General features: G+C 38.0%; 1 protein-coding gene across 1 annotated transcript in view; it reads right to left on the bottom strand.

Annotated features, from left to right (window-relative positions):
- The window catches only part of LOC124622207 (molybdenum cofactor biosynthesis protein 1-like), a 64,412-nt gene that overhangs the window by 35,438 nt on the left and 3,848 nt on the right, over positions 1–25,126 (bottom strand). Inside the window, exons 3-4 of the mRNA XM_047147855.1 lie at positions 19,847–20,102; positions 500–724 (exon numbers count right to left, since the gene is read on the bottom strand). Coding sequence (XP_047003811.1) covers positions 500–724; positions 19,847–20,102 — 481 coding nt within the window. The remainder of the gene's footprint in view (positions 1–499; positions 725–19,846; positions 20,103–25,126) is intronic.

Here is a 25,126-nt window from a genome sequence, read left to right on the forward strand (position 1 = left end):
ATTAGGTCTTGAAGTAATGCGTGTAAAAATTTTAACATTTTCAACTAGTGTAGATTATATTTTAGAAAATAAAATAAAATACTTCCCACGCAAGTTTATAAGTAATATACATATCATTTTATTTGGAAAATTGCAAATTTTATAATCAGGTAAAAACCCGAAAAAGTGAAAAAGAATGTTTTCCGCTTCTAACTCCCCTTAAAGTTATGGAAATGTGCAAGCTTTCGGAGCCAGTGGCTTCTTCTTCTGGCAGAAACAATAAGGGGACGGAAAAGGGAAGAAAGAAAAGGATTGTCAAGGTTTAGGAAATGGGGAGAGTTGTAGAAAAGCTGCAGAGAAACCCAGACCAGGACAGACTTACTGAATGGGATGAGAAATATGTAACTAAACCAGTCCATCTCTCATACCACCAGCAGATGTGAAGTATTATTGCGATTGGTAGTAAGTCATAAACATTAAATTATTTTCAATGTATGTTCATATGTAATACTGCACGTACCTTTGAGGTATCATTGGGCCCATTGGGCAGAGGATCAAAATTAGGCCACTGCTTTCTAATTATTTGGACCATTTCACTAAATGAGACCATCTTCCCATCATTCCATTTGTTGCCGCTGAAAGGCATGTACTCGATAAATCTTACATCAACATTTTTCTCTTTTGTTAACTCCACAAAACTGCACACTTCATCTTCATTAAAACCTCGCATTACAACACAATTTATCTGTGGAAGAAAGACACCATTAAAAACTTGGTATCAGATAAAGCATGGTTTAAACAGAGTTTGAAAGACTTTTTGATAGGTAACTCATCCTACTCAATAGATGAATATCTTAACAGTGGCTGTTAGGCCAGCTTAAATAAGAATGTCTGTTAGATTTCAGTTCTGAGAGCACTTTGTCATAACAGTCAAGATTATGTACTTTTTGTTTGATAAATTTATTAATAGTGCATAACAATGTTTCAGTCTGACAGCGTATCAATTCTGAAAATATTAGCTGTTCCAGTTTGTATTGTATTCACCTAGTTTGACAATCTCCTGACAAATGATCAGGGTATTCAAATGTTTTATATTTTTTATGTTATACTTTCTGGCATGTTACTCACCCATGAGAATCGTCTCATGTTTTGGGTCTTGGAACAAAAGCTGAATCTAATCTAATCTAACCTACAAAATAATGGTTCTACAAGTCTGTTGTTATATTTGTATACCTCACTGATTCTGTTAAATTAATCTTTTTCTCTCTTTTTAGAGAATGTCTGAATTTATCTTAGCATGCCAAGCTGTTAACCTTCTTAACAATTTATGAAAATTAAACTACATACATCTCCAATCTTTTTCCCCACTCCAACGCACACATCTTTTGCTGAAAGTATTATTTTAACAATTACATGAAACTGTGCTGCCATTTGTGAAACAAAGTTGAAAGTGTTCTCAAGATAAAAGGTCTTCACAAAAGGAGCATTTAGTATCTGTGCAGGTGGTAATACTGACAGCCATCATATAAACAAGCCCAAATGGTAGAACATCCCGCTTTACACATACACGCAATGGCAGAAAAAAGGAAAAGAGCACACCTTTCATTCAAGCATTGAATATATAAACTGATGAGACAAAACACTATGACCTCCTGTTTGATAATGTGTTTGTCCAGTGTTGGAACACAATACAGCAGTGATTTTGTGTGGGACAAGTTCAACAAATTTCAGGTATGTTTCCAGCATTATGTGAGGTATGTTCCCAGCATTATGCAGCACCGCATGTCTAAGCACAGGTCATGTAATTCCCATAAATTGGAGATCAGTGGTTTCTGGGTGCAGAACTGGTATCTGATAGCATCACAGATGTATTCCATCAGATTCAGAAGGGGTGAATTTGATTCTGGCCTCGTGACACTGAAAGTCATATTGTTGAAACATGTCACCTTCATTAGGGACAGGGTGCGGACAGTGCACAATAACGTTCACACAGAACAAAGCTGTTATGGAGCCTTCAGTTACTACCACAGGACCCATAGAAGACCAGGTGAATGTCCTCCATAGCATAATATTGCTCCCACTGGCCTAAGTCTGTAGCAAAGTGCACCTTGCAAGCACCAATTCACTCTGTTGACAGTGTATGTGCACAAAACCGTCAAGTAGGTGTAATGCGAAACTCGAATGATTCAACCAGATGACACATTTCTATTGATTCACTGCCCAATCTCAATGCTCCTGAGCCACAGAAATTGTAATTCAACTGTGTTGTCAACATGGGAACATACAGGGGTTGTCTGCAGCAGAGCCCTATGTTTAACAATGTGCAATGAATGGTGTGCTCTGAAATACTCGTGCTTCCACCAGCACTGTGTCATCAGACATGCCACAGAAATTAGCTTCCTCAGCCGAATGTCATCTTTTTCAAAGGAACCATCCCAGCATTTGTCTTAAATCATTTAGGGAAATCAAGGAAAACCCAAATTTTGATGGCCCGATGGGATTCGGGTCCGTTGCCCTCTGGAAGTCAAGTCCACTGTCTGACCACTGTGGTGGCATGACCTAGTCTTAATTAAGCCAGAAAATCCTGGGAAATGCTGACATACTTATTGATTTAAGATATAACAATTTAAAACAATCCTCTCATGAATTTCACTACAATTTTCCGCTCTTTTGAAAAAAAATTTCTTTTGACTGTTTTGATGTTGTTTAGTATGTTTAAATAATGATGGCAGTCTCTATAAAAGGGCAGTTTGACTTTTAAGTTTAGTTATACTGTTTTAAACTACATTCTTCATCTATTTGTTCACCCAGAAGTGCTATAGGATATAACTTGAAGACTATGGTGAGGTGGTGGGGGACAGTCATGTGTTGAGAAGGAGGTGCTGCCAGAAATGAAGTGTGTGAGGTGACGTTATTGACACTGCATACAGGGAGAATAAAAATACTCTATTCCATATTCATTTACAATCTACGTCTGGCCCCCATATGGTTTCACTTTTCTCCAATAAGAAAAAAGAAATTGTCAGTAACTGTCTTTATAAGGTCTTAAAAGGAAACAAACAATAGAAATCTAGGCTGGAGTAATGACCATATTATAAAAAAGATACATTGCTATTCACTGTATACAGGAGATGTTAGGTCACAGACAAGCACAACAAAAAGACTACTAAACACGTAAGCTTTCCATCAGAAAGTCTTCTTCCAAAGTGGACAAAAAAAACACACACACACACACACACACACACACACACACACACACACACACACCCGACCGTTGTTTCTCCCATGATGCACAGTTGCTCCCAGTCTGGCCCTAGCAGCCGGAGACAGTGGTCATGTATGTGTGATCTGCATTTGCGCGCATGTGTGTGCGTGTGCGTGTGTGTGTGTGTGTGTGTGTGTGTGTGTGTGTGTGAGGGAAAGGGGGGGGGGGGTTTGCACCAAAAGCTTACGTGTTTAATAATAGGTGGTGTTCCTTTCCCCCCCCCCCCCCCCAACCCTGCCAGCAACACATCTACACTATACAGTGAGTGCCAATCTATCCTTTTCATAATACTGTCGTTACCACCTTGCCAAGAGGCATATTGTGGAGTAATCAGAAAGGGCTCTACTAATTTGTACAAGAGGAAGGAGAGCACAATCTCAATGTAAGTTTTTAGAAAACTGGTATGTGCATTACTTCTGCAAACCTTTCAGAAAGGATACGGTATGCACTTCATTCAGCAAGATGAGTAATAAACAATATTAGCAATACTGCATCAAACTTGTTCACTTTCATCTTTGGATTAAACATTCGATTTCAGAGAGTACAGAATTTGGCAGAATCAAATTTTGGGGATATGTGGAACTGGGACAATGGCATATTTTTTACCCATTCAACAAACTAAGCACTGCTGATTGCTACTTTTATTGTGTCTGCTGCTGCAATGCATATATGAAACTATAAGTGCAGCATCTATGATGGAATAAAATGTTATACAAATGAAACATACAGGTACAGTGAAATAGAGTAGTATGGCTCATCATTTCGGTCTCACAGATTAGCAGGTGTTGACTTGAAATATAATACTTAAGAAGTTGAATCCAAAGGAGAGGATGTACCATATTTACTCAAATCTAAGCCGCACTTTTTTTCTGGTTTTTGTAATCCAAAAAACCGCATGCGGCTTGGAATCGAGTGCAAAGCAAGTGGAAGTTCTGAAAAATGTCAGTAGGTGCTGAAACAACTAATTTCTGCCGTCGAATATATGTAGCGCTACACAGGCATGCTTCGTAGGCACAAAGATAAATACTGGCGCCAAAACCTCTGCGTCAGTAAATAAATTAAAAAAAAAAAGGTGGAAGACAATTTTCATACATTATCCAACGAAGTAAATACAAATTCCGTATTGTTCATCTTCGAATGTAGCAGAACTTCAATGTATTACGAAAATCCGACCGGCAAGACTGTTTGGGATGTTTGTCAATATGGCCAACTCAATGTTCTGAATTTTTTCCTACCTGTGAGAAGAGACGGTTGCTAATAGGAACCTGATGAAATGTGAATCACATGCAGTATTCTCTTCATCATAAGAGTAATACGAATATAAACATTTTGCCACGTATTCTTTCGTGTTTGCTGCTATCTTATTTAAATCCTGTCTGCCTAATAAACTACGAAACTAGAGTGAGACAACAGCAAACGCGGAAGAATATACGTATCTTGTCATGTTTATATTCATATTATTCTTATGCCTAATAGTGATACAGTCAGAAATGAAGCACGGCAACTGACTAGATTTTTATATCCAAGATGACTCTAATTTCTGTGCAGAATTTGATGTACTAAAGAAGCGGCCGCAAAGATTTTCAAATGGAGAAAAATTTTCACCTAACTCTCGTTCAGAACATGTTCTATCATACGCAGTCTATTATTTGGTTCTTGTTGATCATTATCAAAGAAAGCAGCAGTGTAAGGAACAACAAATAGTAGTCTCTTGCCATTGTTTCGCTAATGAGATGATTTCTCTCTCTTCTTTTTTTTTTTTTTTTTTTTTTTTTTTAATTGTAGGCAGCGGTAGCGTGCACAAAAGCAAGCCATGCCACGAGTGACGACAGGCCGCAAACACGCACTATCAGAATGCGACAAACAATGCATGACACAGTACAGTAATGCATTTTCAGCTTAGAGTGACATAAACGCCTATAACAAGGAAAACGGCACTTATCAGATCAAAGCAAAATAAGCAATTGATTCAAACCAGATGAAGCACATGAAGAAGGAAGGGTACCAGTATAAATACGGATGGAGCGCCTGACGCATAGCAAAGGCTACCTGGTAAAGCTTAACTGCTAAGCTTACGACTCGAACCAAACTACTGTAGCTGTATCGTCATTCATTCGACCTAAATTGTGTCTCATATTACAATGGACCGACTTTGTTTTGATTTGGAGGTGCGGCCTAAAACTTTTCTCTCCCCTTGAACTTCGAGTCTCAAATTTCAGGTGTGGCTTAGATTCGGGAATTTTTTTTTTTTCTTTCCTTTATTTCGAGTCTCATTTTTCAGGTTTGAGTGCGGCTTAGATTTGGGTAAATACGGTAGGTGGTATTTCAACTAATTCTGACTACGAAATAAAACAAAGTACAGCAGGGAGCTCTGACGAATCAAAGAGCAGCGATGAAGATTCTGATGAATAGTAAAGTATGAGTTAAAAAATAAGATGCTACTGAGATCGTAAATTTTTGTTGTGTTGATGAATCTGTTAACAAACATATTCAAAAATGCACTGAAACATTGGCACATGTAGTGTTGGGAGGTGATAAACTGTCATTACTGTTAGAGGAGCTACGTATTTCTTGCTGTTCTACTCCTAAATGACACTGTATCTGAAGGTATAGAATGAATCTTCACTGGCTAGAGAAATGGGTAACACAATTTTACAAGTCTCTGCTGTCATGTAATCTCTTCAGGGAAATCATGACTGTACTAAGATTCGGTTTGTGGTTGACAAGGTCAGAGTCATTAAGAAATGCAAGGCAGCTACCATGTCAGTCCTAGAAGAGAGAGACGTAGCAAACTGTCAAAGCATGTACAGTCCCAGTCCATATGTTTGTGGTGATGTACTAACCAAGTAATACTGTGTGTCAGGCAGCGCATTACTCAAGAACCATCATGGAAAAAGGTGGAGTGGTAATTTATGTAAAAAACAACATATTTTACAATGCATTAGATTTAAAGAGCCATTGTATAGAGCAACAAATTGAAGTATGTGGTGTTGAGATTACTGTAAATGACTTCACGGCTGTAGTGTTAGCACTGTATAGATCTCCCTCAGGGAATTTGAATGTATTTCTTAAGCACTTAGATTCTTTATTATCCATACTGTACTCAAAGTCCAAGAACTTGATAATTACTGGTGACTTTAATGTTGATTTCCTAAATGAGAGCAATAGTAAAGCTGATTTAGTACATTTAATGGAGTCTTATAATCTGATGACAATAGTAGATTTCCCAACTAGGGTTGCTGTTAACAGTAAAAGTCTGATAGATAATATATTTATAGATAAGTCTACATGGAATGAGATCACTGTACATCCAATCCTTGGCCTTTCTGATCATGGTGGTCACTTGCTTAGGCTCAATTACATCAGTGTGTGCAACAGTTCCGAGCATTCTTGGAAATCTTTTAGGATAATAAATGAACAGGGCCTTAAAAAATTCAGTGATAGCCTAAAAGAGATAGACTGGAGCCGAGTTGATAGGGAAACAGATGTAAACAAAAAGTACAATTCATTTTTAAATGAATTCATGTCTGTATTTGAGTCCATCTTTCCCAAAAAAAGTAGTTAGAAATAGTCATATAGGCAATGCCAAGAAGTCTTGGATCACTACAGGGATAACAACATCTTGTAGAACAAAAAGGATGTTATACAGTTCTCTCAGGACTTGTAATGATCCAAAGAAATGACAACACTACAAACTTTACTGTAGCATTCTCAAGAAGGTTATAAATAAATCTAAAAGTATGTGCATAAAATCAGAAATTGAAAGCTCAGAAAATAAAATTAAAACTATAAGGAATGTAATAAAGAGGGAAACTGGCAGGACAACAGGGAACATGTCTCAGGTAGAGATTAAAACAGGGGACAGTATCATAAAGAAACCTGAGTTGGTTGCAGAAATATTTAATAACCACTTTTTGAGAGCAGCAGAGAAGACAAGCTGTAATGGTTCTATGGAAGAATCATTGTCCCTCCTACAGAAAGCTATTAGCAACAGAATCCCACAGTTATCCTTATCTCCATTTACTGTAAGCGAAGTCATAAGAGTAATTAGATCATTAAAAAACAAAAATTCTGCTGGTGTGGACAATATTTCTAGTAAAATACTGAAACACTGTTATAAATTTGTTAGTCCCGCCTTATGCAACATATACAATGCATCCCTACAAGATGGGATTGTCCCTGACAGACTTAAGTTGGCTGTAGTGATTCCTCTCTTTAAAAAAGGGGATAAAAGCATTGTTACAAACTATCGCCCAATATCCCTATTAACTACATTCTCGAAAATTCTAGAAAAACTCATGCACAGGAGGATTGTAGACCATATCAAATTCCATAGTATCTTAAGCAAAAATCAGTTTGGTTTTCGTGCCGGTCTTTGTACTGAACAGGCAATATTCTCTTTCAGCAACCAAGTTTTGGAAGCCATTAACAAAAAAATGTCTCCAGTGGGTATTTTTTGCGATCTTACGAAAGCCTTTGACTGTGTAAACCACCAAATTCTTTGGAAAAAGGCAGAATACTATGGTTTAGGTGGTACTGTTGGCTTGTGGCTACAATCATATCTACAGGATCAGAAGCAGACTGTAATGCTAAATGGCTCTTCTGGAGAAATTGCCTCGTCTGAATGGGGCATGATAACGTGTGGTGTGCCTCAAGGCTCCGTTTTGGGCCCACTGATTTTCCTCATCTTTATTAATGATCTTCCTCTTTGTTCTGAGACAAACAGCAAATTTACCCTGTTTGCCGATGATACCACAATTCTAATTGACGATTTGACTGATCATGATCTTGAAAAAACTACAACTACTGTTTTTAATGACATCTTAAATTGTTTCTCCTCAAATGGTCTCTCACTCAATGCAGATAAAACTCATTATATGAGGTTCCATACATCACAAAGTAATCCCAATGAAATTGACATAAAATGTAGAGATCAACCAATACAGAAAGTTGAAGAAACAAAATTCCTGGGTGCTTACATAGACAGTAAATGTAATTGGTCAGTTCACATTCTTCATCTATGTAAAAAACTTAGCTCGGCAACATTTTCACTACGGGTAATTTCTTCAGTGGCTGAAGTTGACACTATTAAGGTTGCCTACTTTGGCTACTTCCACTCATTGATGTCATATGCTATCATATTCTGGGGGAACCAACCACTTGCAAAACAAGTTTTCACCATCCAAAAAAAAAGCAATCAGAATAACGTGTGGGGTTAATCAAAGACACTCTTGCAGGCACTTGTTTCGGAAGATAGGTATCCTAACAACTGCCTCACAGTATATTTTTTCCTTGCTGACCTTTGTGTGCAAAAATTATTCCATCTACCAAGACAACAGTAAATTCCATGGTTATAACACCAGAAACAAAAACAATCTACATTTAGAAATGAAACGTCTCACTCTGGTACAAAAAGGAGTTTACTACTCCAGCATTAAGCTGTTCAATGCTCTACCACTACATATCAAATGTGTTCATACAGAACTGCCAAAATTTAAACGAGTTCTCAAAGATTACCTGACAGAGAAATCTTATTATACTGTGGATGAATACCTGAAAGAAAATGTATACCATCACTAAACTTATTGTGTCTAGAAGTAGTTCAATTGATTTTATTGTGCATTTGGGAATTAGCTCACTTTTTGTAACAACAGATTGGCTGTACATGTATTTACTCTTGTAGGCCTAATATCTGATTTAACTTTGTGCTCTTGCCTTTAACCTTTATTTGAAACTCCTTTTTCTGTCAAATGGTTGTTATGTTATCTAGCTGATATTGTATCTGTTACTGTATTTATAGTATGTCTTACTTAAACTATGTACAATTTGCCATTGAATTGCCCTTGTATAGTTTAAATTGAAACCTGTACAATTTGACACGTTCCATATCCTTGTGATTGACTCACTAACTGGATCTATGGAACAAGAAATAAATAAATAAATAAATACTGAAGTGTGATCCAAGTCGCACAAATATGGCTTTAATAATAACCTCCGAACAATATGCCTCTAAGGACTCAACAAGACACAGAACACTGATGTGCACATTACAAACTAGAATCACACAGAGAGTCAGTCAGCACTGTTCCACACTAATATATGTGCGAGTCACCAGCAGATGGCACGGCAGGGACCGCACGGCACGCTTGGCTCCCAGAGACGGCCTCCAGCAGCCAGCCTGCAATGATCAGTCCGTGACCAATTTAAAGACGCATGTACGGCAACACCACTCTCGGTGCACTCACACTGACATGTACTAGTAGCACGATACAGCAGTGATGAGTAGTAGTACCCCTCCTGTCTTGTGCACCTTTTATCTGGCTCTACAATTTACTTTCCTAGACCCACACAAATGCCTGATCCTCCTAATTCAATTTGCTCTGCAGACTATTTAAAACTTTTGAAGAAAAAGGAGCCACAATTGCACTTTGTGTGCCAGTTACTTTCCAATACATTGGCACCAGCTGATCTTATTTAAGAATAGTCAACTTTTGTAGCCATACTTACGGCACATCCTTTGCTTCCTGGCCTAAATCCAAGTTAACTCCCAGCCCCCCCCCCCCCTCCCCCCCCACACACACCCCTCTCTCCCCCCCTCGCAAATCAGCTAGTTGTGTGCTGTTATCTCACGTCACACCCTAGTCTATGAGTGCCCAGCTGTCTGGCACCTGACCCCTCTACCTGCACCCCTAGCTAGCCCACAGATGGCTCCCCACTCTCCCACGAGCCACTAAATGCTTCCCTCCAAACCCCTCCCATCTCTCTCCATCTCTCACATTGCCTCAACCCACCCCATCCTACCCCACTCTAAAGCCCCACCTCACTCCAGAACACTCACCATGGGCCAGTAAAGAGCTGGCAGTTGAGCGACCACAGCATAAGGAGACATGCATGCGCATGTGAGAGAGAGAGTGTGTGTGTGTGTGTGTGTGTGTGTGTGTGTGTGTGTGTGGGCGCGCGCACATGTTTTCCCTACAGCTAGAAAAAGAAAGTGCATTCTGGAAGCTCGCCAAGTAACATACCTTTTAGTTTGGAAGGTAGAAGACGAGGTACTGGTGGAAGTAAAGCTGTGAGGACGGGTCGTGAGTCGTGCAAGGATAGCTCAGCACTTGCCCACGAAAGGCAAAGGTCCCAAGTTTGACTCTTGGTCCGGCACACAGTTTTAATCTGCCAGGAAGTTTCATATCAGTGCACACTCCACTGCACGGTGAAAATCTCATTCTACATACCTTTTGTTCGTGTGCCTATCGATGAGACAGTGCTTCTGCCTTTTGGTGAGCCATCTCCTTTATTCCTAAATAATTCGTAATTTTCAACAGAAACTTTCTGTACCTTATTGTTGCATCCTACATTACAATATGCAGTTTCCACAATATGTGGTCATCTGTGAATATAATGGGGGTAACAACTGTAGGAGACCAAAAACTGACTGCAGTAAGCAAGTTCAAGTTAGTGTACGCTGCAGTAGTTACCCAGAGGTGAAGAGGGTCACAAAGGATAAGCTAGCATGGGCAACTCCATGAAACCAATCTTCAGATGGAAGATCACAACAATAAAAACATTTGATTCAGCATACAACAGGCTCCAAACAGCATACACAACCTGTATGCTCAGAAACACAGAAAATCATATTGGTTCCATCAGCAGGAAACTTCAGCCCGTAATTGTTATGGAACACTGCGGCGATTTTGTTCATTAATAAAACCCAAAACTGGGGAGTAATAAGAGAGTATTGTTGTAACTTCTTATCAACCTGGTTACCAAAATACATATTAAGAAGACTGGTAAAGTGTTATTTTGAAGGGGTCACTCCAAAGCGCCACGAAAGTATTTGAGCAATGTATAAAATTAGAGAATCAGTGCACAATATTGAAAGCCTATCTACATTATCTATATCTGCATGACTAGTCTGTAATTCACAATTAATTGCTGGCAGAGGGTTCAGAGAACCACCCTCAACCTATTTATCTACCATTCCACTCCCCTACAGCATTTGAGGAAAACCAAACACTTCAATATTTCCGTACAAGCTCTGATTTCTCTTATTTTATTACAATGATCATTTCTCCGTATGTAAGAGGGCTCTAACAAAATATTTTCACATTCGGAGGAGAAAATTGATGATTGAAATTTTAAGAACCTGCTCCAGCAAAATGCTTTTGCTTTAATGACTGCCACCCCAATTCACATGCGATATCTGTGGCATGCACTTTCCTGTTTCCCAATAATACAAAATGAGCTGCCCTTCTTTGAACTTTTAAATGATGTCCTTTGTCAGTCCTATCTGGTAAGGATCTCACACCATGCAGAATACTCCAAAAGAGGACAGACAAGTATAGTTGTAGATAGTCTCTTTAGTAATCCTAACCTTCTAAATGTTTTACTATTAAATCACAGTCCTTTGTTTGCTTTCCCACCACGTTATCTATGTGAGCATTCCAATTTAAGTTATTTGTAAATGTAATTCCTAAGTATTCAATAGACTTCACAGCCTTTAGATCTGCGTGAATTATCATGTAACCAAAATTTAGTAGATGCCTTCTACTACTCATGCGGATGACATAACAATTTTTATTATTTAAGGTCAGTTACCACTTTTTGCATCATATGGATAGGTAGCCTAAATCATTTTGCAGTTCGTTTTGATCATCTGATCACTTTACAAGACAGTAAATGATATGCAAGACTGTAAATGATAGCATCATCTAAGAGGACTGCTCAGATTCTCTCTTAAATTGTTAATGTAGATCGGCAACAGCAGGTGGTCTATAACACTTCCTTGAGGAATGTCAGATATCACTTTTGTTTTACTTGACGATTTTCCATCAATTACTATAAACTGTGACCTTTCTGACAGGAAACCACACATCCAGTTGCACAACTGAGACAATACACCATAGGCACACAATATGATTAGAAAATACTTGTGAGGAACTGTTTCAAAAAGTCTTCTGGAAATCTACAAATATGGAATCAATTTGAGAGCCCCAGTCGGCAGCACTTATTACTTTGCGTGACTAAAGAGCTAGCTGTGTTTTAAAAGGTCAATATTTCTGAATCTATCTTGGCTATTTATCAATGAATCATTATCTTTGAGATAATTCATAATATTCAAACACAATATATGTTCCAAAATCCTAATGCAAATCAACATTAGTGATATGAGTCTGTTATTTAGTAGATTACTCCTCTTTTCTTTCTTGAGCATTGGTGTGACCTGAGCAACTTTTCTGTCTCTAGGTATGGATCTTTATCAAATGAGTGGCTATATGTTGTTGTTGTGGTCTTCAGTCCTGAGACTGGTTTGATGCAGCTCTCCATGCTACTCTATCCAGTGCAAGCTTCTTCATCTCCCAGTACCTACTGCAACCTACATCCTTCTGAATCTGCTTAGTGTATTCATCTCTTGGTCTCCCCCTACTATTTTTACCCTCCACGCTGCCCTCCAATACTAAATTGGTGATCCCTTGATGCCTCAGAACATGTCCTACCAACCGATCCCTTCTTCTGGTCAAGTTGTGCCACAAACTTCTTTTCCCCCCAATCCTATTCAATACTTCCTCATTAGTTATGTGATCTACCCATCTAATCTTTAGCATTCTTCTGTAGCACCACATTTCGAAAGCTTCTATTCTCTTCTTGTCCAAACTATTTACCATCCATGTTTCACTTCCATACATGGCTACACTCCATACAAATACTTTCAGAAATGACTTCCTGACACTTACATCTATGCTCGATGTTAACAAATTTCTCTTCTTCAGAAACGCTTTCCTTGCCATTGCCAGTCTACATTTTATATCCTCTCTACTTCGACCAACATCAGTTATTTTGCTCCCCAAATAGCAAAACTCCTTTACTACTTTAAGTGTCTCATTTCCTAACCTAATTCCCTCAGCATCACCTTACTTCATTCGACTACATTCCATTACACTCGTTTTGCTTTTGTTGATGTTCATCTTATATCCTCCCTTCAAGACACCATCCATTCCGTTCATCTGCTCTTCCAAGTCCTTTGCTGTCTCTGACAGAATTACAATGTCATCGGCGAACCTCAACGTTTTTATTTCTTCTCCATGGATTTTAATACCTACTCCGAATTTTTCTTTTATTTCTTTTACTGCTTGCTCAATATACAGATTGAATATCATCGGGGAGAGGCTATAACCCTGTCTTACTCCCTTCCCAACCACTGCTTCCCTTTCATGTCCCTCGACTCTTATAACTGCCATCTGGTTTCTGTACAAATTGTAAATAGCCTTTCGCTCCCTGTATTTTACCCCTGCCACCCTTAGAATTTGAAAGAGAGTATTCCAGTCAACATTGTTAAAAGATTTCCCTAAGTCTACAAATGCTAGAAACGTAGGTTTGCCTTTCCTTAATCTTTCTTCCAAGATAAGTCGTAAGGTCAGTAATGCCTCACATGTTCCAGTATTTCTACGGAATCCAAACTGATCTTCCCTGAGGTCGGCTTCTACTAGTTTTTCCATTCGTCTGTAAAGAATTCGTGTTAGTATTTTGCAGCTGTGGCTTATTAAACTGATTGTTCGGTAATTTTCACATCTGTCAACACCTGCTTTCTTTGGGATTGGAATTATTATATTCTTCTTGAAGTCTGATGGTATTTCGCCTGTTTCATACATCTTGCTCACCAGATGGTAGAGTTTTGTCTGGACTGGCTCTCCCAAGGCCGTCAGTAGTTCCAATGGAATGTTGTCTACTCCAGGGGCCTTGTTTCGACTCAGGTCTTTCAGTGCTCTGTCAAACTCTTCACGCAGTATTGTATCTCCCATTTCATCTTCATCTACATCCTCTTCCATTTCCATAATATTGTCCTCAAGTGTATCGCCCTTGTATAGACCCTCTATATACTCCTTCCACCTTTCTGCTTTCCCTTCTTTGCTTAGAACTGGGTTTCCATCTGAGCTCTTGATGTTCATGCAAGTGGTTCTCTTATCTCCAAAGGTCTCTCTAATTTTCCTGTAGGCAGTACATATCTTACCCCTAGTGAGATAAGCCTCTACATCCCTACATTTGTCCTCTAGCCCTCCCTGCTTAGCCATTTTGCACTTCCTGTCGATCTCATTTTTGAGACATTTGTATTCCTTTTTGCCTGCTTCATTTACTGCATTTTTATATTATCTCCTTTCATCAATTAAATTCAATATTTCTTCTGTTACCCAAGGATTTCTACTAGCCCTCGTCTTTTTACGTACTTGATCCTCTGCTGCCTTCACTACTTCATCCATCAAAGCTACCCATTATTCTTCTACTGCATTTCTTTCCCCCATTCCTGTCAATTGTTCCCTTATGCTCTCCCTGAAGCTCTGTACAACCTCTGATTCTTTCAGTTTATCCAGGTCCCATCTCCTTAAATTCCCACCTTTTTGCAGTTTCTTCAGTTTTAATCTTACAGGTCATAACCAATAGATTGTGGTCAGAGTCCACATCTGCCCCTGGAAATGTCTTACAATTTAAAACCTGGTTCCTAAATCTCTGTCTTACCATTATATAATCTATCTGATACCTTTTAGAATCTCCAGGGCTATATATGATTTCTAATGGAGCTATTGTATCAGCATTCTCTGAAAGAAACATAACTGCTTTATGACACTGAGGAGAGCTACTACTAAGTTACTCACAGTTGCAGTTGTTCTTGATTTGAATACTGCAATAATAACTTTGTTGTCTTTGGTGAAGAAATTTCAGAAATCCGTGTTTAGTAACCCTGCTTTAGTAGCACTGTCATCAGTAATATTACCACAGCTATTGCGCAGTGAAGGTATTGGTTGTGTCTTGCCATTGGTGTACTACACATGCAACCAGAACCTCTTTGGATTTTCTTCCAGATTTCAAAACGAAGTTTCACTATGGGAACTATTAAACACATCTTGCACTGAAACCCACCCTAAGTTTCGAGCTTCAGTAAAACATCGCTAATCTTGGATATTTTGCATTCTTTTAAATTTTGACATGCTTTTTTTCATTGCTTCTGCAGCTGAGTTTTGACATATTTTGTGCACCACCCTTTTAATTTATTTGGTATCCTTTCAATTTATTTGGTATATATCTCTTAATTGATGTCGATACTATTTCTCTGAATTTAAGCCATGTCTGGTCTACACTTACAAAGTCAGGCTTGAAGGAGTAGAGACTAAGTAGAGACCGTCTCCTTGGAAGGCATCAAGTTAATTTTTATATGCTTTCTCATTAAATGCCCTATTGTGTAGGGCTGAAAATTAATAGGGATAAGGTAAACAGAATGTGCAAAGTAAGTGGAAATTACTCGTCTCTTCCCCGATTACAGTGCAATAGAAGATAATACAAGATGTTGACAGATTGCCATATCTCGGTAGCTTTATATGTAATAATGAGGTCACAGATGCAGAAATCACCAGCAGAACTGGAAAATCAGTCCATATGGCAATTAGGTCTGTAATATGCCAACAAAGCTTTGACTGCACTCCTTTATCGTTTATATGTGTGAGACTTGGAAAATGTCAGTAAAATCAGCACACAGTCTCCATGTTTTTCACCAACAATGCTAGAGATGAATTCTGAAGATGTTAACCCAACCAAGTTACAAACGATGAAGTGCTGAGAATAAGAGGTCTACACAGCCTGCACAAAATTATTGTTGAAAGAAGACTGAGGATTGCAGGTTATGTTCTACGCATGTAAGGTGGAAGAATCCCAAAATCAACACTGTTGTTGAAATCAATGGACAGATACAGATGTACAGGAAGACCTTTTAACACCTGGAACTTTTGCAATGAATCTTCAATCCATGGACACAAACTTGGAGGAAGGTGAGAACTTGGCAGCTGATCAAGTGAACTAGTGGAAACCAGTTCCTTGTATGGTACACAGCAAATCTGAGTAAGTTAGTAAGTAAGTAAGTAAGTAAAGTACAACTGGGGATTTTGCAAAACTGTTGGATGATCGATATTATTGTCTAGATTTGACACTGTTGGACTTCTACCTTTTCCTTGATGTGTATTCTTCAAATTGTGAGTTTTACGAGAAAGCTGATAGATACTTACCAATCAACCTTCCCTGACACGAACTGACATTGTCTCTTTATAAATTCTACTGTGCTAACAATTATCTACTGAGAATCCTCAACTAGGTCTCCGCAGCTCAAATGAGCCAGTTTCTTTTAAATTTCTGTCTTTGGCTATAATTGTCTTCCAAGTATGGTGACACAACATCCTGTCATGAAACTTTTGCCTTTACACTTGTTTACTTTTCTGGACACTGCCTTTTTCTGCACTGTGCACTAAATACACTATGTGAGTAATGTCCAATCTCCAACAACCAATCGTGAACTGTAAACAGCTGTAAACTCTACCAGGGCACATAGCAAACAATTAACATTTGTGTTTTAGTGTTCTAAGCTGTGAGGTCATCAGCGGACAAATAATTTAGTACCTATTCCTGGACAGCCAGAGTGGCCGTGTGGTTCTAGGCGCTACAGTCTGGAACCGAATGACCGCTACGTTCGCAGGTTCGAATCCTGCCTCGGGCATGGATGTGTGTGATGTCCTTAGGTTAGTTAGGTTTAATTAGTTCTAAGTTCTAGGCGACTGATGACCTCAGAAGTTAAGTCGCATAGTGCTCAGAGCCATTTGAACCTATTCCTGACATGCAGTTGTTTGGAACAACAACTGACATGATCCAAAATATTACTTTCTTTTATTATAGCTTCACTTTTATTTTGTCTAATGATTACTAATTTCAGTATCAAATTCCATCATCAAGCCACTATATGATCAGAAAGCATAGTGTATCGTTAAAATATTGTTTAATAAACAGATTACCATTATATCATCAATCCTTAAAGTAATGTCCAAAGTGGAAGGACAGATGATTAATTTTGAGTATATACTAAAGTCAGAGTACTGAACCGGATATGAAAGAAGGAAAACCAGAAGGGCAGTGAGAGACGGGTGCCTTCTATCACCTTACTTCCTTAATATGTTCATCAAGGAAGTAATAGCAACAACAAAGAAAAGATGACCAGAATCAAAAGGTAATTTCTGGAATACGCCATGGAAATGTGATAGGACCATTACATTTACAATGTATATAAATGATCCAGTAGAAAGTGTCAGAGGCTCCTTAATATTGTTCACAGGTACTACACTTGTCCATCAGAAAGTAGCAATAACAGAAGACAGTATCAATTTGCACAATGACCTGCAGAGGATTGGTGAATGATGTAGGCTCTGGCAGTTGACCCTGCACATAAATAAATGTAACATATCACACACACACACACACACACACACACAGGAAAAGAAATCCAATACTGTACAACTACACTATTAATGACAAATTGCTGGAAACAGAATCTACCATAAAATATCTAGAAGTAACTATCCAGAGCAACCTTAAAGTGGAATGACCACATAAAACAGCAATAGAAAAGCAGATGCCAGACTAAGATTCACAGGAAGAATCTTAAGTGAATGTAAATTACCCCTGTGTCCTTACCCAGTAAGACTGACAGAAGAGAGAAAGAAGATCCAATGAAGTGCGGAGTGTTTTGTCACAGGATCATTTAGTCGCTGTGAGATCATTACAGAGATGCTCAGCAACTCCAGTGGTAGATGCCATAAGAGAGCAGTTGTGCATCACGGAAAGATTTACTACCCAAATTTCGAGAGAGTAGTTTCCGAGAAGAGTCTGACAACATAATAGTTTCTCTCATATACAATTCACGAAATGATCACGAGAAGAAAATTTGAGAAGTTAGAGATAATACAGAAGTGTACTGACAGTCATTCTTCCCAAGCACTGTTCACAAGTGGAACAAGGCAGAGGGGATCAGTTGGTGGCATGAGACGTACCCCCTGCCACACACAGTTAGGTGGTTTTTGGAGCATGATGTCGATATGGAAACTTAATTGCATGCATATACACTGCAGATTGACGACATCACAATAGTAAATCAGAGTAGGAACTAAATAAAATGTTTCAGGCCTTAAATCAAGAAGTTGTAAAACTAAAGCTAAAAATGAATACAAAGAAGACAAAAGTTATGGCTACAGACAAGAAAGGAGGAGGAGGTAGGACTGACACAAGAACAGGCAATGAGCAACTCAAGAAAGGAACTGAAATTCAATATCTCAGTAGCATTTTGCAAGAAAACAATCAATATTTCAAGGCATTCAAGAAAAGAATAGCACAGGTGAAGAGTTCCTTCCAAAATAAGAAGAAGCTGCAACTGAATAAACATATCAGCTTCCACATTAAGAAAATATTTGTAAAGACCTTTGTGTGGAGTGTTCTGTCACACAGATGCAAAATCTGTACATTAGAAAAGCCAAAGGAAGCTCGCCTCAGACCTGCTGAAATGTGGTTCTGGAGGAGAAGTACAAGAACTATCTGCATTGACAGAAAAATTAAAGGAAATAGGAGAGAAGAAAGAACCACTGAAAGTTATAGGCCAGGGCAAAGCAAAATACACTGGACACTTAACTGGAGATGATAATCTTTTAAAAAACATTTCTGAAGGCAAGATCGTAGGTAAGAAAACAAGGGGATGACTGAGAACATCCTACTTAAACAATATGATCAATGAATGGGATTTTCTTCACACATGGAGATGAAGACAACTGCTGAAGAGAGGAAGCTGTGGCTGCAGAGACAAGGTTTAACCTTTTGGAAGAGTAAGGACAAACTAATACAAAATATGAGTCTGCATGGTAGCTACATATGGAATAAATGACAACTTCTTGTGTGCAGTCATCAAGTCACTTACCTCAGTAGGTGTCTTATCTACTAAAAGTAAAGGTCACTGTTGTGCTTTCAATAGATGTGAACTGCACCCTGAAAATGGTATGTCTAGTTTGCAGTTGTACAGAAGCTTTTTATTTTGCAAAATGGTTCAAATGGCTCTAAGCACTATGGGACTTAACATCTGAGGTCATCAGTCCCCCAGACTTAGAACTACTTAAACCTAACTAACCTAAGGACATCCCTGCCTGAGGCAGGATTCGAACCCGCGATCATAGCAGCAGCACGGTTCTGGACTGAAGTGCCTAGAACCGCTCGGCCACAGTGGTCAGCTTTTATTTTGCACAGAAATGTTTGATAATAAGATGAACTGATGCTGGCACTTGCTACTGAAACCAGTAGCACTTAGACACAACAAAAATGTGACTACAGAATTAAGAATAATTTTTCCAAACAATCGAGTATTTTTACCAAAACAACACCACAATAGTGGAAACTTATTTTAAACTAAAGACACAAAAGAAAAAAAGAGAAACTGTAAAGATCTTGAGTCTCATAAGACTCTCTTGGGAGGAAAATATAAGATTTTTAATTGGTAAACTTGCAAGGCATCCTTTTTATGTTGTATAAACTACGAAACTGTTAGCATCGTCAGCTAAAATTTACTTCTTCTGTCTTAATATACCTTCCTTCACTTACAGCTGCAGTGTGGAGACAGCGGTGAGGGTGGGAGTGGGGATGGGGGCGAGGGTGTGGGCATACTGCTTTAAAATGGTGATTCTTGTATTGATATTCTTAACAACAGATTTATATCTTTTGTTTATGAAAGTCTGCATGCGATGACAGCTGCACTAGTAATACCTTCACAGGGTTGTATTCAAGTTGCAAGGCTAGATCTATGCCAACCATGACACGCTCCCAGCCTTTCCTCCTCGTGATCTGGTTGTAGCGTTGGGACTGCAGGGTGTCTAAGCTGATGTTCAGACCGTCAAGCCCTGCCCTCTGCAAGGCAACCAGCTGTCTTGTCAACATGAGGCCATCGGTTGTCATTAAGACACTTTCGAGATCTTTTATTTCCTTCAAAGCACCCGTGAAACAGCAAATTATTCTAAAGAAACTGAAACAAATAATTTGTAACATTGCTGCTGCATATGAAACAAAACTCCAGTTGATAAATTGAAAATACAAATTCCTCAAAAGTTAACTGTACATTTGCCCTAATACAAAGAGATAAGAAGGGTTAATAAACTGAATTGAAGAATGCAAGTTAAGATAGCAATGGAAAAATAATTAGAGGCATAAGATCACCTACTGCAACAGGGAAATGGGAATCAATATGAACCATTACCCAGCTACTGTCAACTCATTCCATGTCTCCATGCACACTGTATAAACCACTGTGGGTTTGTCCGACAAAGTACATTGTTGTACCACACATTATGGTTTATCTCCATTCAATGCTCATGTGGAGTGTGGGAAGAATGATTCTTTAAATGGTTCTGTGCATGCTGTAATTAATCTTGCCTTCATGGTCCCTATAGGAGTGATACATATGCGGTTATTGTATAATCCCTAAATACCTCACTTAATACAGGTTCCTGAAATTTCATAAGTTAGGTTTTGTCATATATTTGGCGTCTATCTTCACTTGTCTGGCATTTCCAATTTTTAGTAGCTTCTTGATGCTCTCCCATGCATCAAATAAATCTATGATCAATCATGCTACACTATTTTGTATACATTCAATGTCTGCCATTAGCCTTATTTGTTATGGGTCATACTTAAGCAATATTCTAGAATGGGCCACACAAGTATTTTGTAAGCAATGTCCTCTATAGACTGATTGCATTTTCCAGTGTCTTACCAATGAATTGAAGTCTGCATTCTGCTTTGCCTACAAGTGAGTCTATGTCACCATTTCATTTCATCCAGATATTTGTATGAGTTGACCAATTAAAACTGTGATTATTTGATAATGTAGTCATACAATACTGTCTTTTTTTGTTTTGTGATGTGCTCCAATTTACATTTCTGAAAACTTAAACTCAGTTGCCTATCTTTGGACCAAATTGAAATGTTATGATCTGACTCAAATTTGTGCAGATTTTTTTCAGGCAATAATTCATTATAGACAACTCTATCATCCAGGAAAAGTATGAGGTTCCTTATAATATCGTCTTCCAGAACATTAAGGTACAACATTAATGTAATGGTATAAATTACTATAACTGTATAAATAAGTTTATAAGTGTGTAAAATACATTGAACTATTTGTTACAACAAAATATTGTACCGGTATACTCAGCAAGATGTTAAATCAGCAGATAGCTACATTTTATGTTCAACATTTTGTGTACAGCATATATGCTGGAAAGGATTTATACCCAAATTGAATAAATCTGAAGAAATGGTAGTGTGTGTCTGGAAAAAAAATCCGTAAAAACTCATACAGTCCAATTTGCTATTATGTCACTGTTACTGAAATATAATACAAAGTAACTGAATTCGATGAACATTCTCAGAGTGCAATATGCCTCAGAGTGAAATGCACAGTAATGTCAACATTATTTTTTAGGCTATGTTTGTGAAAATGGATGAAAGCAAACCACACATTTTGTTCTCAATCTGCAGAAGCATTATGCACTGTGAAACACTGTACTGGTGTTATACATAAAAGCTGTCTCATTGCCAACATCTTTCCCCTGCTGGCTGTTCTACACTTCTCATAACTAATTCAACACGTTGTAAGATATTTTATGCTGTATGACACCACAGTCCAATCTGGTTAGGATAGCATAAAAATAATATATGAATTTCAGTATTGAAACTGGAAAAGCAGAACAGCTCTCATCACACTGGATATCAAATCGAGGTTGGATTACAGCCATGGGTACATCATTTCATGCTACTCAACTGAATGTCATATGTCAGAGTTCTTCAACTGTAGTGGCTGGCGACTGGTGGCTGGCGGCTGGTGGCATACCCATCTCTTGGCATCCTGTGAACAGACGTTCTCCACAGGTGACAGATTTGAAGAAAATGCTGGATACGGCAACAGTGGAACACTCTCTGTATCGAGGTAGCTCAGTACAGCTCAGGTGATGTGTAGTCTTGCATTATCTTGTTAAAAGATAACATCAAAGAAAGACTTGTAAGGGATAGAACAATTTATCAGCTTCCTGAACATCCTTCCAACAGCGAGGAAAACAAAATAAACAAGAAAGAAGAACAAAAATACAACGCTGCTGACATTCCTAATTTAAACTAGAGGTATGTGATGCTGTAAATATGATTCCCAATTACCAAACTGTGAATACGCCCGATTTAAAAATTTATCACCATAATGTGCAATCCCTGCGTAATAAGATCGATGAAATTAACGTTCTATTAACACATGAACTTAATTATATCTCAGTGTTATGCATTTCTGAGCACTGGCTTAGCCCAGAATTAATCCAGAATACTAAAATAAACAAATTTGTCTTGGCTGCTTACTACTGCAGGAAAAACAGCAAACAGTGTGGGGTAGCAATTTACACAAAGGATAATGTAGATTTTATTACACTACCTGACTTAACTAGGGCAAATGTCGAAAAGGATTATGAAATTGCAGCTATAAAAATTACTCAGTTCAACCTGGTTATTGCTACAGTTTACCGATCACCGTCTGGGAATTTTGAACTTTTCTTAAACAAAATGGAGTCATTGCTAAATAAAGTAAATAAAATGGATTGTGAATTTATAATCTGTGGTGACTTCAATATTGACTTCCTCATGAATAGTGGAAATAGGGAGACCATTTTGAACCTTGCAACGTCCTTCAATTTAAAGGCTGAAGTAAAAGCAGCTACCCGAGTATCAGAAACTTGTCAAACAGCTCTTCATCAGTTTCTAGTAAATAAGAGTTTACACAACACCTCACTAAAAATTTTCAATGCAGGTTTTAGTGATCATCTTGCTCAAATATGAAGCATAAAAGTACAAGGCAGTATTATTAACAACATGTCTTTTAGAACAGCGTATCGAAGCTATAATCAGCATAATGTGAACTACTTCAACAACTTATTACACAAAGAAAAATGGCTAGGAGTGTACAAAATGAATGATATTAATGAAAAATTCGACACTTTCATTGATACATTAACCCATTTCTTTGAACTTGCATTCCCACTGAAAACATTAACCATACGGGGAAACTCTAGAACAAACAGCTGGATCACAAAGGGAATAAGGGTTTCATGCCAGAAGAGAAGACTACTTCATGAAATATGTAACTCGAAAAATTCCTCACCTGTAGTACGCGCATACTATAAAAAATACTCCAAAATATTAAGAAAAGTAATAAAAGCAGCAAAAATAATGCATAATGATGAAATCATTTATAATTCAGCTAATAAATCAAAGGCTATGTGGAGTGTTATAAAAAAAGAATGTGGAGAATACAGACAACCTTGGAAAAATATAACACTATCACATAAAAATAAAAAAGTAACAAACCCCTTAGAAGTAGCTAACACATTTAACAACTTTTTCACAGGTGTTGCTGAAAATATGTTACAATCAAATTTTAAGAGCATCCAGGCAAATGAATATAAAATAAGTACATGTAGAGGATCAATGTACATCGGTTCTGTTTCACAAGATGAAGTAGCTAAAGCAATAAAAGGACTAAAAAATTCCAAATTGGCAGGTATTGATGGTATACCTGCAACAGTGTTAAAGAAGAGCGCATCAAACCTAACTGAAGTACTCACACATTTATGCGACTGCTCACTTCAGGCAGGCACTTTCCCTGATGTGTTAAAAACATCAAAAGTTATTCCTGTATATAAAAAAGGGGATAAAGACAATGTAAATAACTACAGACCCATCACAATTTTCTCCTGCATCTCTAAAGTACTGGAAAAAGTTATGTATGAGAAACTTATGAAATTTATAAATAAAAACAGCATCCTATGTAATGAACAACATGGATTCAGTAATAAGAGGTCAACGACAACTGCTGTCTATGAGTGCATCAATTTCATCCTAAACCTGATGGACAAAAAACAGGAAACAATAGGAGTCTTTATTGACTTGTCAAAAGCTTTTGACATGGTGGACCATAAAATTCCGCTATCAAAGCTAGAAAGATATGGTATTCGAGGTCTGTCCAACAAGTGGATCAGTTCCTTCCTGACAAATCGTATGCAGGCAGTGTGCGTCAAGCACACAAATATTGAACTAAAAACTGTATCTAATCACTTATCTGACTATAAACAAATAAAATGTGGTGTACCCCAAGGATCCGTATTGGGACCCCTTCTGTTTCTTCTGTACATAAATGATCTAAGCTTAAATATTGATGCACACAAATCAATCATATTTGCAGATGACACCACGATTCTACTAAAAGGAGATGACAATGAACAGTTACAGCAGACAGTAAACACAGTCACGAAACAACTTAGCAGCTGGGCACAGAGTAATCGGCTTGCAATAAACAGTAAGAAAACCGTTGCTCTAAAATTCCACAATGTTCCTAACAAGGACATGTTTATCCCATCAGTCTCTATCAATGACGAAGCAGTTGGTAACAGTACTGAAACCAAATTCTTACGACTTTGGCTGCAGAGTGACATCAGATGGAACAAGCATATTGAATGTCTCAATGCAGAACTGACCAAAACACGTCATCTTCTTTGTTCATTAAAATCATGCTGTAGTGAGAAAACAGTATTGAATGCATATCATGCGTACTTTCATTCTCGTCTTAGATATGGGGTCACCTTCTGGGGAAACTCTAAAATAGCTAATAGCACTTTTAAACTACAAAAAAAGGGCCATTAGAATCTTGTTTGGGTGCAAGCCTAGAGACTCTTGTAAACCCCTGTTTAAGAAATCTGGTATTCTCCCATTACCGTGTGTATACATTATGGAAACCCTTTTGTTCTTTAAATTAAATGTAATAGGCAAGGACCAGAGGCTAAAAAAAACTGTGATATACATGAGCACTTTACCAGACAAAACAGGAACTTACATATGACTCAAATCAGCATAGCACTGTGCCAAAAAGGTACTTTTCACATGGGAGTTAAGCTTTATAACAAACTTCCTGAAAACATAAAAGCTATCACTGAGGTCAATACATTTGGAAAATCT

Source organism: Schistocerca americana, chromosome 7, assembly GCF_021461395.2.
Source record: "Schistocerca americana isolate TAMUIC-IGC-003095 chromosome 7, iqSchAmer2.1, whole genome shotgun sequence".
Taxonomy (NCBI): domain Eukaryota; kingdom Metazoa; phylum Arthropoda; class Insecta; order Orthoptera; family Acrididae; genus Schistocerca; species Schistocerca americana.